General features: G+C 30.8%; 1 protein-coding gene across 1 annotated transcript; it reads right to left on the bottom strand.

The window, feature by feature from the left end:
• Positions 1 to 3,030: 3,030 nt before the first annotated feature.
• On the bottom strand, positions 3,031 to 16,893 carry LOC132759997 (progesterone-induced-blocking factor 1-like). Its single transcript, XM_060751882.1, has 16 exons — positions 16,272 to 16,893; positions 15,412 to 15,532; positions 15,050 to 15,169; positions 14,430 to 14,563; positions 14,136 to 14,244; positions 11,194 to 11,375; positions 10,666 to 10,791; positions 10,269 to 10,367; positions 8,332 to 8,497; positions 7,713 to 7,863; positions 7,058 to 7,148; positions 6,483 to 6,585; positions 5,938 to 6,068; positions 5,194 to 5,278; positions 4,375 to 4,548; positions 3,031 to 3,887 (listed from the first exon to the last, which is right to left on the bottom strand). Exons 1-16 carry the CDS (start codon positions 16,709 to 16,711, stop codon positions 3,789 to 3,791), a joined length of 2,331 nt encoding a protein of 776 aa, XP_060607865.1. The 5' UTR covers positions 16,712 to 16,893; the 3' UTR covers positions 3,031 to 3,788.
• Positions 16,894 to 17,707: the final 814 nt, after the last annotated feature.

Below are 17,707 nucleotides of genomic sequence, written 5' to 3'. Positions count from 1 at the left end.
TATGCGCAACAATCGGTCACCAACCTAGAAGGTCAAGGTCACACTTGGAGTCTAAGATTAAATAGCCTGTTATAGGGTATTTTTTTTGTCCGGTCCATAACTTTTTTGTATATCAAAGGATTTTGAAAACACTTGGCACAAATATTCACTATAATAAGACAATGTGTCAAGCGCAACACCTGCACCCCCTGCCTCCAAGGTCAAGGTCACACTTACATGTATAAAGGTAACAAAGTCTGTTATATGGTATATTTTATGCCCCGTCCATAACTTCTTCATAGATGAAGGGATTTGGAAAATACTTGGCACAAATAGTCACAATGATAAGATGATATGTCATGCACAACACCTGCACCCCTACCTCCAAGGTCAAGGTCACACTAAGAGGTCAAAGCAGGGATTTTTTCCAGGATTTTGGGAACATAACCCATACCCATGCAACTGAGAATTTCAGCGATATTTTGTTAAAATTGGGAAAAAAATGTATGACTGAAAGTTTGCAGTGATTAAATGTATGCAAGCAATCACTGCCTAGGATGGCTTCTTCAAACATTTAAACACTATTACAGTAAAGAAGCCCTTATTTTCAAAATTTTAGAATTCTTTATTCAATATTTATATTTTTGTAACTTTCAATTGGGAATATTTTCCTTTGGATTGGGAAAATAATATACTATTTTCAATTGGGAATATGTCCCAATAACGGCTATAAAATAAGCCAAAAAATCCCTGCAAAGCATAACATGATATATTTTTGAAATTCAGTATTTCATTTGATTTCTTTAATAAATTTATTGTTGCATTTGCAGATCCAGCATTGATCATAATTTTGGACTGAAAATCGTTAGATCCTGCCTCAATCTTTTGAAATAGCACAATTTTTTGCTTCATATAAAACTTCCCTGAGGCGGGGACGTTGGTATCTCTGTTACAGATTCTTGTTTATTTTACCAACAAGTGTTCACTTTCAAACTTTTGATCATTGTATTTTTTGTACTACCTTTTGTATAATGTTGTATTTTATTTATGTTCTTATTCTAAGATTAGCATGGCCAACTCATGAAAGTCCAAATGATGGTCAACTTTTTTTATGTTTTTTTTTTTTTTTTTTGTTTTTTTTTTAACATTATTTACTTTATTTTTACAGTGTTCCTCTGAATCATACATTCTGTTTTAGTTAAACATGCACTTCTTGTACTTATTTTTCCCATACTTCATATTACATTGATCACGGTTTGATGTGATGGCTCATAAAATTGTAACAATATCATTCTTTGTACTTTACCTAGTAATTTATGAAAACAGAAATGCTCTTGTAAGCTAACCAATAAGATTTGTACACCTTTTAAGGATTCAATTTATAACTGGTTATATTCAACAATGTATCAAAACACAGGTCAAGTATGATGTCAGTTACATTCCACAAAATTTATACAACATTATGCATTCCTTACCAAATCATATGCAAAAAAATGATTTATAACTGATAATATTTGAATGCTTTTGAAATCTATAAAGATTTTTCATATAACTCTGGACAAATTTAACAGTCTTCAGTGAGTTGGAGTGTAGTAAGAAAAATCAGGTGTCTGTTGCAAAGATCAAGGTCACTACTTTGGATCAAAAGTCAAATAATAAACTTAAAACATGAGAGTATATTTCTATATACATGGCTGGATTTTCATAACATTTATCACAAATGCTCACTTATGTATACATCTTTTCTCCCCAATCTGAAGCTTTAAGGTTCAGTTCTGAATAATGGCAACAGGCTTGATATATGCTGCCCAGTGGGCTTGTCTAATTATGTACATATTTTGATTACCCACTCAATATAAGCATTGTACTTAACGCAGGCATTCAAGTCCTATGGGCACATTTCTACTTTTGACTATATTTTGTTGTATAATGTCAGTCTTGTACATTGTAAAAAATCCTTAAAACAGCACCTCCTATATTTACTGGCCGTTTGCATTAAAGCTTCTTTCTTTCAGATTGTTATAAATTGTATCACCTCAATATGTACCAATAATTTAAAGGGACTCACTCCATTGAGGTTTAAAAGCCTAAAACATAACATTTGAATTTCTACAGAAATGAGCCGGGGCACTTGATACAGAAATATATGCACAGATAGTGAAGAAATATACTTTGAAATGAATTGAAAATCAATTTTTTTTTATGCTTTTCTCAGCCTGATCTGCGTGATATGTGTTTAAACGCTTTCATTTTGGGTAATTTTTTTACAATTTTGAATAATTATTCTTGAAAAACGAAGTGCACAAATGATCTGAAATTTTTCTCAAAGATTAGTGGTCAAAACATACATCAAGTGGTACATTAATCTAGAAAAATAAATTTCATTCTCATCATGTCAAAAAACCTCAGTGGAGTTCCTTTTTACACATTTTATCTGACAAACTAAATTTCATTATCTCCATATATTTAATCATTTATTTTTTATATAACATATATTTTTACTTTTATGCAAGTTTTGACAATAAAAGTTTATTTTTAAATCATTGTTCTTTGTTTTGCTATGACTTTAACAGCAAAGTAATCAATTTTTACTAAAAAAAAATTATTATGTTAACTTTCAAAAGAAGCACATGATGGCTTTTCTTTCCTTAGTTTTTAAAAAAAAAAAGTTCTTTTAAAAATTTAAAAAATTTCTTATGGCATGTCTTAAATTCATGAAGTAGTTATAAGTCTGGCCCTTTAGGTCAAATGAGTGGTTCTTTTTGTGCATAAATTAAACAGTAGTATTTTTTCATTAATTCACTAAATTTTATAATAACAGAATTTCTATTTTCAAATGATTTTGAGTGTCACAAATTAGGTTTGGGGCCCCGGGGAACTATTATCACCCCTGAAAATGGTAGTGCAAAAAAGGAAACAAAGAGTCAATTTTCGTCATCAAATCAAGCTAGCTGTAGATTTGAAAATTTGCAATATTCCTTTGTTTTAAATTCACCGCATTAGGTATTTCTATGAAAATTTCCTTCCAACAGTACTTTCAGTGCTTTGATTTTAGTATTATAATCAAAGAAGTATTTGTTCCTAAAAACAACTACATGTATAAACAATAAATTGAACTCGTACAAACTCTTTGTATTATTTACTTCTTTTAAAATGTTTGAAACTTTTTATTTCTTCTTTACATTATTTTATCAACTAAGTTCTATATCCAAAGAAGGAGATATAACCTGCTGTTGATGTATAAAACATGGACTTTAAAATTTTTGCCCCAAAACAACTTGTTTTAACTTAATAGTTCATATGAAATAGTCTCTGTTTAAAGAGAAACACGAAAGAACATATTTATATAGCAGTAAAATCCTGATTATAAAATCAATCCCTTATACAAGTAATAATTAACTTTAAGACACTTATGTCATACCATATTAGATAAGTTTTTTTGGGAAAAAACAAAATCGAGTTAAAAATTACAGGTCAGTTTATCATAGTTTAAATTACACCACTGGATGTCAAAAAGTCTACATGTTAAATACAGTATATAAATAAAATATGCCTTTTATAGTCTGTCAGAGGTTAAATGACTGAAACAAGAAGTTTCTATGTATCCACTATAATGTATTCATGACTCAAAAAGTAGAAAAGTGATGCTTTATCACAAACAATTTTCCTTCACAGACTTTGTTATACAGTTACAAATTAAATGCTTAATGTTACATTAACCACTTTTCAGAAAATTTATTTCATGTCCGTAAACTAGCCATGCTGTTGTATACAATATATATATCTATAGCATCTGTTCAAGACAGCCTTCAGGATGTGGCAGTGGCATAAACTCTAGAATAATTTGTTGACTGAGATTCATTCTTGTTCTTTAACTTCTTAGACCATTTAGGAGGTGAACTTCTTGTCTGAAAAACAAAAGCAAACATTCACAACTTGAGTCTTGGTTCTAATTCTTAATGTATCATAAAACAATTTACATTGTCAAGAATTCACAATCTATTGACATTGATTTAATATAGAATATTCCTATAAGTACAAATCAGTGTAAGAAAACGTCTTGGTTTGGTTTAAAGACACATTCTGAAAGCATGTTATTTTTCTGAGAGAATGTTATAAATTTTTTGAACAAGTTGGCACATCTTTACCTTCTTTAGCAGATATCATAAATGAAAAAAAAACTGGAGAGCAGAACTTTAAACCAACAAAGGTGAATAGTAGGTGGTATAAAGTTGTCTTCCATTGCCATTTATCAATAAGACGGCAAAAAATCAACTTTACTTTAGGCAAATATTAATATGGCCAGATATTACTCTCAAAGTTATCAACTTTATTAAATTTCTTATCAGAATAATCCATCACTAATATAGTATTAATGTTGTCAACTTATTATACCAATGATATAGATCCTGGCTTGGACACATTAGGTTCATCGTAGGTTTCAAATGATCCATGTGGTATATGTATAGATGCACTCTTTGGTTTGGCATGGTCTCGCATGCTCGTTTTCTTTTCACCATGGCGACGTGTAGAAAGATTGAGTACAACCTGCTTCATCACCGACATCTCCTGATATAAGAAAATAATTCACATTTCATTAATATTATTATAGATGTTGAAATATGAAATTTTTTCAAAACGGCTTATATTAAGTTTTTTTGATATATATGATCAGTACACGTGCTGGGATTGACAAATATGCATTTTATTTGGATTTTAAAGGCGTTTTGAGCTCCAAACCCCAAATGTCTGTGAACATATGATATAAAGTTCAAACTTCACATAGGATATCACATTTGAACTAATATATGCTATTCAGGTTGAACTTGTTTCTTTATTGGATTTTAAAATCACAATGACACTATCAAGGTACATTTCAACGTGTTTCCTCGTTATATAGTATTCATCTTTAGACTGGTATTACTAAAAAGTAGGACTACCAACCAGCAGGAGTGCTACAATTCAGTACTTTTATCCTATTATGTAAGAAGTCTTTAAAGCACATCAAAAGAGGCTTTATATTGAAGACTGTAGCATAGATCATGTTACAAAACATATTGTCTCCACCATGAATGGAAATATATTTGAAATATTAAAACATTGAAACATTCTTTAAATAAAGCAAACGATTAAAATGATTAAAACCATTAAATTAATAGCACTTTTAGCTAAAACAAAATTATCTTTCATCTGAAAACATGCTAAAAATTTTACCTCTCGTTGATTAAGAAGTCTCTCCAGGTCAAGTGCCATCTGATTTTTTGTTTTGGAAATCTCGGCTTTCTCTTTTTCTAATCGTCTGTAAAACAATTATCAAATATATATACAGTCTAAATAGTAAAACTGCTAGATCAAAATAGAACTGACAATGCCCAGACTAACAGGGTATTGTGAACTTTCATTTTGATAAATCATAATGAGAAACTCCAAAATAATGCAAAAGACAGCTATAGTTCTTGAACACTACACTTTTCTTAGTTCATACTAATTTATTTCATTTTGATTGTGTATAAAGCTTTAAGCTTATTAAAACACTCTTGAATCAGTTTCTGGAACTAAACAGTACTGATTGTCAAGTTTGTTGCTCATGGAAACCACAGCTTGCCCCAGAGGGGGTTGGCACCCACACAGTAAGCAATCCTTAGATTACTAGTCCGACATGTAAACCACTCGGCCACGCCACCACTTTTCTTCAATGAGATCTATCATTTTAGTATGAATAGAACATGCTCAATTATAAGTTAAAAAAAAAATATTTCCTTATACATAAAGAGGTACACATGAAAATACTACTTTACTAGCATAAAACATCCAGTCAAGTCTAGTTAAACAGTGTTATAAACAATATTACAATACGACAAACAAATACAAAGTCAGATAAATCATCCAATAACAGATACTTCAATTTCAAAAGAATTGCTATATATTAGTATATTCACATGTAGATAAAAAACTTACTGTGTTTCCTCCTCTAGGGAAGCGATATATTCTCTCTGTTTAGATATTTGTGAATCTCGTGTTCTCATACTTTCTATCAGGTAGTTATATGGCTGCTGGGCTTGGTCTAATAGGTTATTGGCACTCTTTACCTGTATAGTTTATGTCATATATATATCTATCTATGATTTAATATCATATATAAACATATGAAAAGTTCATTGCATTTATTATTGTATTATTGAGTGAGCTAAGAAATAAGTTTTTAAAAGAGACATAAATACTACAAACCGAGAAGTACAATGGGATCTCATAGATTGTAAACATCTTTATTTAACTGGCAAATTGAACTTGAATATTTTAATTTGTTTTTAAACTCTGGTATGAGGTGAAAATATCTGACATTATAATTTAATTTTATCTCAGGTCATTAACTCTGCTTGGTTCACAGATATAAGTTAAAATCACTGTATGTCTTATAAAAAGCCATTAAATATTTCTCACGATCTAGAAGAATCATCTAGTTTTAAATTATTAAATAATTCATTGCAAACAAGTAATTTTACCTCCTCTGCTAATTGAAGAACTTTCTTCTTTTCTCTTTCTATATCTTGTTTACACAGTGTGTTAATTTTCTCTAATTGAAGGACTCTTCTTGCTAGATGTACACTAGAAAATGAACACAAATCAATTTCTATGTATGTCATGGATTTGAGGTTACAATTTCTACATACATGTGTATGTTTCAATTTATTATATTTTTTTTTGTTTAGTTGTAAAGCCTGAACAAAATGGTCAACATCATGCAGTAATTTTTTCTGTTTATAAAAGTACCTTTCTGCAAGTTTTCAGACTTAATAAAGCTAGCACCCATATAGAAACACAAGCTAGCTGCTTACCCACTGTCTCTATGGGTTGTTAGTTTTATTCCCATAGTTGTAATACAAATTAAGAATGTGGAAGGCCATAATCAATGTCATAGAGATAAATTAAACATGATTTAAGATGCTGTCATAGTAACCTAGAGTGTGAAATAGATGGAATGAGGAATTAAATTTAAAGTTTATCTTATTTCAGAGTTTGAAACAGAGATCTATGTTCTCCAGAAAGAACAAAGCATCTAATCTGTTAAACTACCTACCTTTGTTGAAGTCGTCTCTTTGCTGTACTGGGAACATTAGCACCATATCCATAGGAAAACAAAACCTTCTCTGCTTCTTCTTCATTATCAACTAAAACAGAAACAAGAAACTTTGTTTGCCTATAATGTTTGCTTATTCAGCGAAAGTTGAGAAAACCGGACAGCTTTCAGACAAAGGGATTTGTCCGGTTTTCTCAATATTCAGGATAATATACACCGAGCAATGACTTACCACAGATGCCTGTATATTTGCATTTTCACGATCATATGTACATATATTGCTAAATAAAGAAATTATGAAATACAAAATAACATGTTTTATTTATTTTTGTAATATGATAGAAGGTGACCCTTTTTCAAAGAATAAATTTCAAAATAAAGTTCTGCAAGTCCTTGTTCTTCCATTTTCTTTTTCTTTACTATCATTACAAGTTCTTGAACCATTCTTTTTTATCTCTAACATTACACTTCACATCTACTCAATTAACTACTACTCATTACCTAAACCTTATATCTGTAAACAGCTTTAGGCACTGAAATTTTGTTTTATTTATTCAATTAAAGATATAAATATAATACACTTAACAGTGATAACTGCTCATTAAAATCAGTAGAAGAATAATTACAGACTGACAGCGCACAAGTATAATTTTACCTTCAGCCGCCTGCATGACTACATCATCAAGCTCTTGTTCTAATTTCTCGTATGTTTTAAGTCTCCCATCTTTCTCTTGTAATGCTGACTCCAACTCGGCAATTCTCTTCTCTAACCCCGTCTGTTGACTGTAGTATTCTTTTGTTAACACCTGTAATAGAATCAATTACATAAATTACAAGTCATCACTATCTAATGCAGCTGTAATTCAATTAAACATTTCAATAAACCTGCTCCTTTTTTTTAATCTACATTCCTAGAAACTAACTGTACTTCTATTTTCCAATAAACTATAAAGATATTTCATTAACACTGCCATTTTTTGTGGGTCAAGGAAGTCCCATTCTGCTTCTTCATATGCACATACAACATAGAGAAGGAAACCGTGATGTTTTGGTAAACAAATGATCACACAAAACTACAGACATTAAGCTTACTTTTAGTAATATTATTCACAAATTTGTCGATAAATAGTCAATAAATAGTTAAATAAATAAGTTTAAATGAAGTATTAATACAGTACTATTTCAAGTTCTTCATTATCTATAAAATTTGTTCAGCTAAAGGGTTTCAACAAATAATCTATTTATCTATCTAATATATTGCCACACTTGTATACCTCAGCTTTTTTAGTTAATTTCTCCACTTCAAGTTGAGTTTCTTTGAAATTTTTCACTGTTTCCTCCTGTAACAGTTGTGTTCTCTCCAACTCAAATGTCTTCAGTTTAAGTTCATTAGCTGTATCAGATACTCTACTGTCTCCACTGAGCTGTAACTGCCGTAACCTGAAATATTACATTACATCACTTGTGTGTAAATATCTGTAACTGTCGTAACCTGAAATATTACATTACATCACTTGTGTGTAAATATCTGTAACTGTCGTAACCTGAAATATTACATTACATCACTTGTGTGTAAATATCTGTAACTGTCGTAACCTGAAATATTACATTACATCACTTGTGTGTAAATATCTGTAACTGTCGTAACCTGAAATATTACATTACATCACTTGTGTGTAAATATCTGTAACTGTTGTAACCTGAAATATTACCGATTATTTCTGCATAGAAATAACTCGAGTTTATTTTGGTAAGAATCCTAGATTCTTTAAAGGATAGTTTATCTTCTCGTCTTTGAATTTTGGGGAATAAATTTTTGTTAAAATTTATTGTGGCGGAAAATTCTGGCAGCCGAGAACCAGTCATGTTTATGTATAAATTTTTCAAAACCGTTTCTCTCGATGGCCTCTATGGTACATCCTTCGGGAAAATCGGTTCGTAAACTATTTACGCTTAAGTCTGTAGTCTGGTATATATTTCATCTATTAGATGGTCTTGTTTCGACAGAATATCCTTCTATAAGCTGGAATTACTAGATTACATTAATTTCAAAATTGGAATTTTTTATATGAGTCCTGGGTTTTGCTCAAAGCTTGCGCTATGCTCGGTATTTCCCAGGTGTCTCTTTGGCATTTTTAAGTAACTGAGTATTTGCTTGAAAGTTGCTCCCATTTATTACCGCATTTACGCATTTGGCACCCTCGCATATTCAATTATGCAGTCTTGGCACGCATATGCCAGAAGTTATCGCATTTACGCATCTTGGCACCCTTGCATAGGGTAATTACGCAATCTTGGCACGCATATGCCGGAAGCAGGCACATCTGTCCTTAAATGCTCAGTAACTTTCGCATGTAAAATTTCGCATTTAACTGGTTTATTCGGTTGCTGGAATTTTCTTTGTTATGCTAGGGACATTTAGTTGTCATATCCTAGCATGACATACTTAGATGCGGCCAAACATTCCAATACATTTTATTTCTAGTCATAAAATTGTTTCTAGTCTCGACTTTGTTCCTTATAATGTTATTTTATGTTTATTATTGTTATTGATTACATTAAATAAGTGGTACATGCTATGCTGGCATCAAGCTCTGAAATAAGCTTGAAATAATTAAATTGATATGTAAAGTTATGAATTGTTTATATTGATTATTCCAACCCATAAATAATACATTACATCACTTGTGTGTAAATATCTTATACATAGTACCTACCAGATGATAGCATGTGTAAATATCTAATACACAGTATCTACCCAGATGATAGCATGTGCATAATCTCAACTTTAAATAGTTCTGAAAGTCTCAAGAAGAAAATATTATCTGAACTACTGTATATCTGAGCATAATTATAACAGGGGCAGCTGTAGTAATTGTTGGATATTGGAAAGACAAACTAAAATGAAAAACTGAGAGAACATAAAATTAATAACTTTGATATTTTAAGAACCAATGAGATCTCATAAAGAGGCATTTTATACTTTGTTTAAGATAATAAGTATGCTTCCTAAAAGACATTCTTTGTTTTGTAAATAACCTTAAATTCTATCCTTCCCTGCTCAGTTTTCTGTAATGCATATTTTCATCATATATTTCGCTTTGTATATGAAATTAGTCAATGTTTGTTTCAGGGATTTATATGTCAAAATATATAAAGAATGACATGACAGAACAATATTGCTCAATCAGAAACTAGAATGTATACATACTCTTGTAAAATCTGTTCATATTTGGTACTTGTTTCTCTCTCAGCTGCCTGGGCTCTCTCCTTCTCTGATATTGCCATGTCTCTAGCCTCCCGTAAATTCCTACAAAACCAAAGTTTTGATATAATTTCATAGTCTATTCTCTTTCAAAATACTTCTCAACTTACCGTAGTTAAGAAAATTTATAAACTGAGGTGCAAGTGGCTTGAAGTCAACCTCAATCACTTGCCAACGAAGGTCACAAGTAATTAACATATAAGTTATCAATGTGCACATTTTAACCTTTAACTTAAAAGTTTTAATTAAAGGTGATATGAACGTCATGATGTACCAATTCAAATTTTATAAAAACAATCTTTAATCAACAAATCAACAGTAAATAAATCAGATTCTAGCTAACCTATTCTCCCTCTCGTACATCTCCTTGCTGCTTGTACGTAACCTATCAATCTCCCCATTTGTTCGTACACGTATCTGCTCTAGTTCTTCTCGAAGCTTGTTTTCATATTCAGACTTATACTGTTCTCTGTGAAAATATATCAGTATCAATCATTAAGTCAATGTTGACCTCAACATAGGAAAACATTTTATTTATAAGGTCATACATAACAAAAGCTTTAATAATAAATTCAGCAAATATTTAAGAAATTTGCTTTAATTTCTCATGTTATTATAATAAAAGTATTACTTAATATGTGAGACATCAACAAAACATAAGGGCAGATTGATTATAACAGGGCTTCCAAAAGTGGAAGTTTGGGAATCATTTACTCCTGACGTTGGCTTGTGACTTCCAAAATAAACCCTTTTCCCTCTTTACCTTTATAATGTGACTGCCAGTGTTAGGTATTTTGCAGTCTCTGACTTCCTAATTTTGGAACTTAATGGAAGCCCTGTTACAAGGTAAGGGTATCAATGTAAGTGCTACCTTGAGGAGACATATTTTTCATACATGTCCTCCCTGGATCGTTTAGCATCATCAAGCTGCATATTAATGTGCTGCATCTTCTCCTCCGCAAACTGATTCCTGTTTGCAATGTCAGCACATTGTCGTGTCAAATATTCCTTATCCTGCTTTAACAGTGACAGTGACTGACGGGCGGCTGATAGCTGGACAGAAAATATAAATTAAAGATTTAATACCATCATTTAAAAGTAAGTATATCAACATTAACTATTAAAGTGATGTATTATACAATTTGATAAGTATTCAATATAACAGCAGTACAGCTCAAGTACAAATGTGTCCGTAAATATATCATTCCTTCTCAAGTGACTGATCAGAAAAGAAATTTACACAGTGTCACTGTGACCTTGACCTTTGACTTCAAAAGCAATAGTGGTCGTCTCATCGCCATGATCAATGTCTTTGATAAGTTTAACTAACTTACACTTATTCCTTCTCACGTTATTGATCAGAGAAAGATTTAACATTTTCACTTGGACCTTGACCTCTGACCCAATTTACACAAAATGCATAGGGGTTATCTACTGGCACCACCAAGTTATATAAATCTCTGCAAATTCATTCTCAAGTTTTTGACTGGACAAGGATAACAGAATGTATGAACAGACAACATGGGAGTATGCTCCCCACAATTTAAATGGGGGTTTATATACTAAATTTATGTACATGTATGTCTCAATTCAAATCAACAAAATAATATTACAATTTATTTGGGAGTAACTTCTATTTATTAAGAATTTAAATTAATGTATTTATTGATCAACAAGAGTAAAACACAATAAATTTAAGCAAAATTCTAAAATAAGAACAAATAATTTGTGTTTGTACTATCATTATTTAGAAAAATAAACAATATCAGGATAAGGCAAAGATAAGTGCAATGACAATTTAATCTTCATTTCATGCAGAAAAATAAAGCTTGCACAGTGTCAACATTTTTGTGTGTGAAAAAATACCTGTAAATGACAAAATCGTGATCATTTAGGGAAATAAAAGTAAAATATAAATCTACATCAATGAATTGCAAGTTTTAAAAAAAACATTTCACTAGTATTCCATTTAAAAAAAAATTTGTCATTTTGAACATTTTTAAGATCTTATAACATTTTTAGATGGAAAAGAAAACATATTATTTTATGCTAACCACATACCATAAACTACCTGGATGATGTTTCTACATTTAAAAATTTGACAGCAATAGCAGAATTCTTAAACTCACAGTGGTAAGGATATGATTCATGTTAGTCATATATAAATCATTTTTAAATCTTCAAAATCAAACTCCCCTTATACTGATATTTGTATGATCAAAATAATTCAGACAGATATTCACAAATGAGGAACAGTAAGGTGAGGTTAACACATCATTTAGGTTTTATCAAAATAAATAAATATCAAATATTTATCAGATTTTGTAACATTCTAGAACTTGTATTTACGTAGAAATTAGCGACTTAATTTTTGGTCCTGATAAGCAAATTTTATCCTAGATCTTATAATAATATTATAATACAATTATAGTGAAGCTAGAAAATGACTGAAATCAAAAAATGATTTGCCATTACAAAAATTAGTGGACATTAACATCTTAACTTATGTCAAAACATAATTCAGGATTTACTTTAATATGATAGCCTCATATTTATAAATTTATGTTTATCTAAGACTACTTGGAAAAATCCCCAACACTTTTTCTTCTCAAATTTAACAAATGATAAACTAAGGACAACTTTGTGAGTTGTTTGGAAAAATAAAATTTTGTGTACAAGATAACATTACAGCAACATTACCTCCCTTTTTATATTTGTACTGATTACATGATGTGTTTCCTAGAACGTATTCAATCAATTAACAAGATACAAATCATTTTAAAACATACAAAATTTCAAATTTCATCTTACCAACAAGAATAAAGTTTTAAAGGAGGTTTCTCATTAATCTCCTGTACCTGCTAGTCAGCATTCTTGGAGAATAACATATTTTCTCAACAAAACAAGTGCCCATGTGACACAAATGTCATATGACATATTTACCTTTAAAGTACAAATAAATCCTTGGTGTTACTCACAACTCACCATCTGGCCCTGGGTAAGACATCTGCCTCATGTTTTGACAAGCCATTTAGGAATAAGAAAGTTATAAGACACACACAGAGAAAAACAGACACACAGATTTCTCATTTGACCTTCAAGTGTGACCTTGAAAATAAGGATGTGGGTCACAGCACATCATCTGACCAGGATACATTGGGTAAACAATACATGTTCATGTAATGGCCCTTAATCCTCTAACTCTGGTGAAGACATCGGTATGTTTTGACAAAACATAAAGATATATAAAATTTATTAGGCAAAGAGAAGAGCAGACACACAAATGATTTGATCCTTGATCTCCAAAAATGACCTTAACATTAATGTGGGGATGTGGATCTTGCACAAGTCACATCTTATAGTGATTATGTGCACAAATCTTTCTTAGAAATCTCATTATGCAGACACAATTTATGAATTCCTTACTGTGACCTTGACCTGGAGGTATTATGGTCACAAAGCATAGTCATTAATACAAACAAACATTAACATACATGCCCTCAGTGTAAACACTATATGCCCTTATCTGATGTTAGGGGCATCAAGTACTGCACAAGCTGAGCAAAGAAATAAAACAATACTTTCTCATTATCTCCAACAACGAATATCAACTCTTTATTACGCATCATAATATCTTACGTGAAAGAAAGAATATTGAACAAAGACTCAGTCACATAATTTTATATACTTGAATGCATTTCAGTATGTTTTGTCACTAAAATGGAGAATGAACTAACATAAACATGTAATCAACTACAAAAAAGACAAATTATACACAAAAAAGTCAAATAACTAACAAAAAGCATTGATTACCTCTCTACTGAGTTCATCCCTTTCTCTGACAACATTCTGATGAGTGGCTTCCAGTGTTGATAACTGTCTATGTACATCCAAACCATCCCTCTCAAAATTATCTCTCTCCCTATAAAATAAAAATCAAATTATTTTATTGGATCATCAAAATAAACCGATTATTGGATTTCATATGATATACACAATGCTGAACATTTTCGCCAAATTATATAACAGTCTCTATTCATGTTACAAAGACAGAGGTTTATTAATAATGCATACAGGAAGTTGTGTTATTATAAGTATATAGTATACCCTTTTACTCTGTCATAATTCTCCACTTTGTAATCATCAACCTTGACCTGATTCTTGGTGTCTGCATATGACAATGTTAGTTTCTGGAACTTCACCCTTAGTTCACCATGAGCTTGCCTTTCCTCCTCAAGTTTCTAAAGAATATATAAATTTATTATATTAGTTACTCAATCATATATAACACAAAACAAATTAGTCTTTGACTTTAATTCATTAAGGGGGAAAATACCTAATATTGAAAAGTTGGATGTTTTGATTATGATTTCAATTATGTACAAAAAGCTTAAGAAACACAATAAACAATATCACAGATTTAAGTGTTTCTGTAAGCCTATAGCTTCCTGATAATGATGATGTCACAAGTGAACTAAAAAAAAATCTGTATGAACTATTACTAAACACAATTTCTTACTTACATTTCTTTAATAATAACTCAATCAACATAAAATGTCTAAAAAAAATTTCATATCATAAAAGTATATAATTAAAGACTGTAAAAAACACAGTATTTTACATAGCCATTTAATTTCTTTGTGTGCGTAGAAATTGGCTTTTAATCAAATTTTCAAGTTTCATTATGACTTATTCAAGTTCAAACTTTTAGTCACTAAAATGTTTACCTCTTGAAGGTCTAATACTTCCTTCCCTTGACTTCTATCAGTATCTTCCAATGTCTTTACTTTCAGACGCAACTGCTCAATTTCTGTTTCTAATGGCTTTGTACGCTCAAATAGACGTACCTGTATAAAAATTACATTTTAAACATACCTAACTATTTTTTCCACAAGAATTATTTCAAAATGCCACCTAACAACTATTATCAAATGTAATAAATTATGCATATACAAGTAAATATATACACATAATAAAGATGATGTGATATATAAATATTACACACAAAACAATTCTTTAAACTACATATTCTAGACTTAATCATGACTTCATTAATTGTATAAATTAAAACTCAATTAACAAAACTTACTGCAACATAATCTCTTAGAGACAAGTCCTCATCACTGGTAGACCGTAACTCATAAAACTTTTCTTCTGTTAAATCTAAATCTCTTAAAGATCTTCTCACATTTCCAGCCCTTTCTTGCAACCTAGAAAACACACAAGCCCTTAACAATAAATATTTCATTTCAACAAATAATTATTTAGTAAAAAAAGTAGGGACTAAGGGAGTTTCTTTTTTTTCCATAAAATAACATTAGAGGAGGCATTCCTCCCTTCACATATAACTAATATGAAATTAGGCAAAGCCTATGAACAGGGAAGTCGTTAAAAAAGTTTCTTTCACTTTTCTGTTCTAAAGGTGTCATTCGTCATTTCATGCACTGCTTCCGTTTTTACTCGGAACAGTGAACACTCGACAGTTATTAATAATCCGAAAAGTTGAGATTTGTTCCGTTATCGAAATACCCAGCCTATTATCATTAAGTTACATTGTAAATGGTGGCGGCCAACTAGAACTGACACTGAAAATTTCATTGATATATAGAATTCTATATATTTTTTAATTGTTTTTTTTTCATTATCTTTTAAATATACATGTGTAGTCTAAAGCCAGGCAAGCCGAAGCTTGTGCTTGCTTTGCAGGCCCGGTCTTTGACTTCCCCATATAAATAAACAAAAGGTTACAATGATAAGGACAATAGGTAACGAAAATGGAAACATTGAGGCATGTATCTCAATCTCGTTTTAAATTGGGAAGATAGATTCAGTTGACATTATTAAACAAAATTACTTAACGAATGTCAAATGACAATCAAATGACACTACGTCTTATAGACTTTCACCTAAAATGTGCACACGAGTTAAAGAACTGGTAGTAATGCATGCCTTTCATTTGTTGCCTCAAGATAACGTTGTTTTTCTCTGACCTCATCAAGCTCAGCTTTGATCAGCTCTTGCCGTCTCCTCGACTCTTCCTGTTGAATAGTGAGCTGAGATTCCAGACGTGCTTGTAAAATTTGTTTTTGATGCCTTTCATCGTTTAACTTTTCTTCTAAATCATCTACCCGCTGCAGTGATTCTGCTTTCATGTTTTCAAGCTGCAGATTTTTCTGCGAAAGTTCGATCCTGACAAGTTGCAAGTCATGAGATAACTGTTTCCTCTCAATGAGTTGTTTTGTGATTTTGGACTTCTTATCTCTACGTTCTTCATAATGCTCAGTTCTGTCAGGTGATAACGTTAAATCTGTTGGAACTGACGTTTCAAACCCACTCAGATCTTCGGATTCAAATTCATCAAAAGTTTTAGAAAGGTCTCTTGCAGCCATTTTGAATATTAGTGACTGTATATTTCAGTTTTTATTTGTCTTAATAAACATTGATCAAAATATGCCATTTGATTTACATTTTCTTCACTACATTCAGCTAAAACATCGTAAAAATGTTTGTTTTCTTTCGAATTTCGTGCTGAAACTTGCTGCCGGTGTAAACGATTCAGTTTACAGTTTGTGAAAATTACAAAATAGAGGGCATTACACCACTATACTGTTTCTATCATTCATGATAAGGTCTTAGGGACATTCTTTACTATGATATTATGTATCATCTTTGTTTTACTCAATTTGAATATAAAAAATAATAAATGAGCTTGTATCAAAATGTAATATTCACTGACTATACTGTGCCTAAATTAGAAAACAATGCATTGAAAGAGGGACATCTTACGGACAATACCGGGACGTGCTGTACTGTATAGTTGTTGAACCCTTGACAAATACAGCATTCATACACATTTTTATTTATATTTTCTATTATGATTATCTCCAATTCACTTATATATCTTTGTTGAATTCTGTACTAGCTATTAGCTAGGATTATTAAACAATCACCATTTGCTTAATATGTCCGAGATACGAATCATGGATGTTACTCTGTACATAAACCACTTAACTATATATATTGTATTGAAATTAAATTCTTATAAACTCACTCTTTTCTGGTGATTTAACGTTAAGTTGAATTATACTTTCATTTTATCATGCAAATCCAAGAAACTCTTTGCACAAGAATTTAACTACATTTTTTGTAATTTGAAAACGATTATTCGATTTTTTTTATTTTTTTTTTATTTTTTTTGGTAAATAACAACATTTTTGACTGCTTTGAAAACAAACAGCGCTGATAAGACTAAGATTCCATTAAACAACGTGCTTTAGAGAAAAAGTTCAATGTCACTTAGATAAAACTGCCGTGTCAACATTCTGACGTATTAATTGACTCTATTTAATGATATGAATATGATACATTTGTCGTAATTATCTGCC

The sequence above is a fragment of the Ruditapes philippinarum genome, unplaced genomic scaffold, assembly GCF_026571515.1.
Source record: "Ruditapes philippinarum isolate M1 unplaced genomic scaffold, ASM2657151v2 ctg339_1_1_1_1, whole genome shotgun sequence".
Lineage (NCBI taxonomy): Eukaryota > Metazoa > Mollusca > Bivalvia > Venerida > Veneridae > Ruditapes > Ruditapes philippinarum.
Note: the sequence above shows the minus strand (reverse complement) of the source record. Positions and strands in the feature narration are given on the sequence as shown.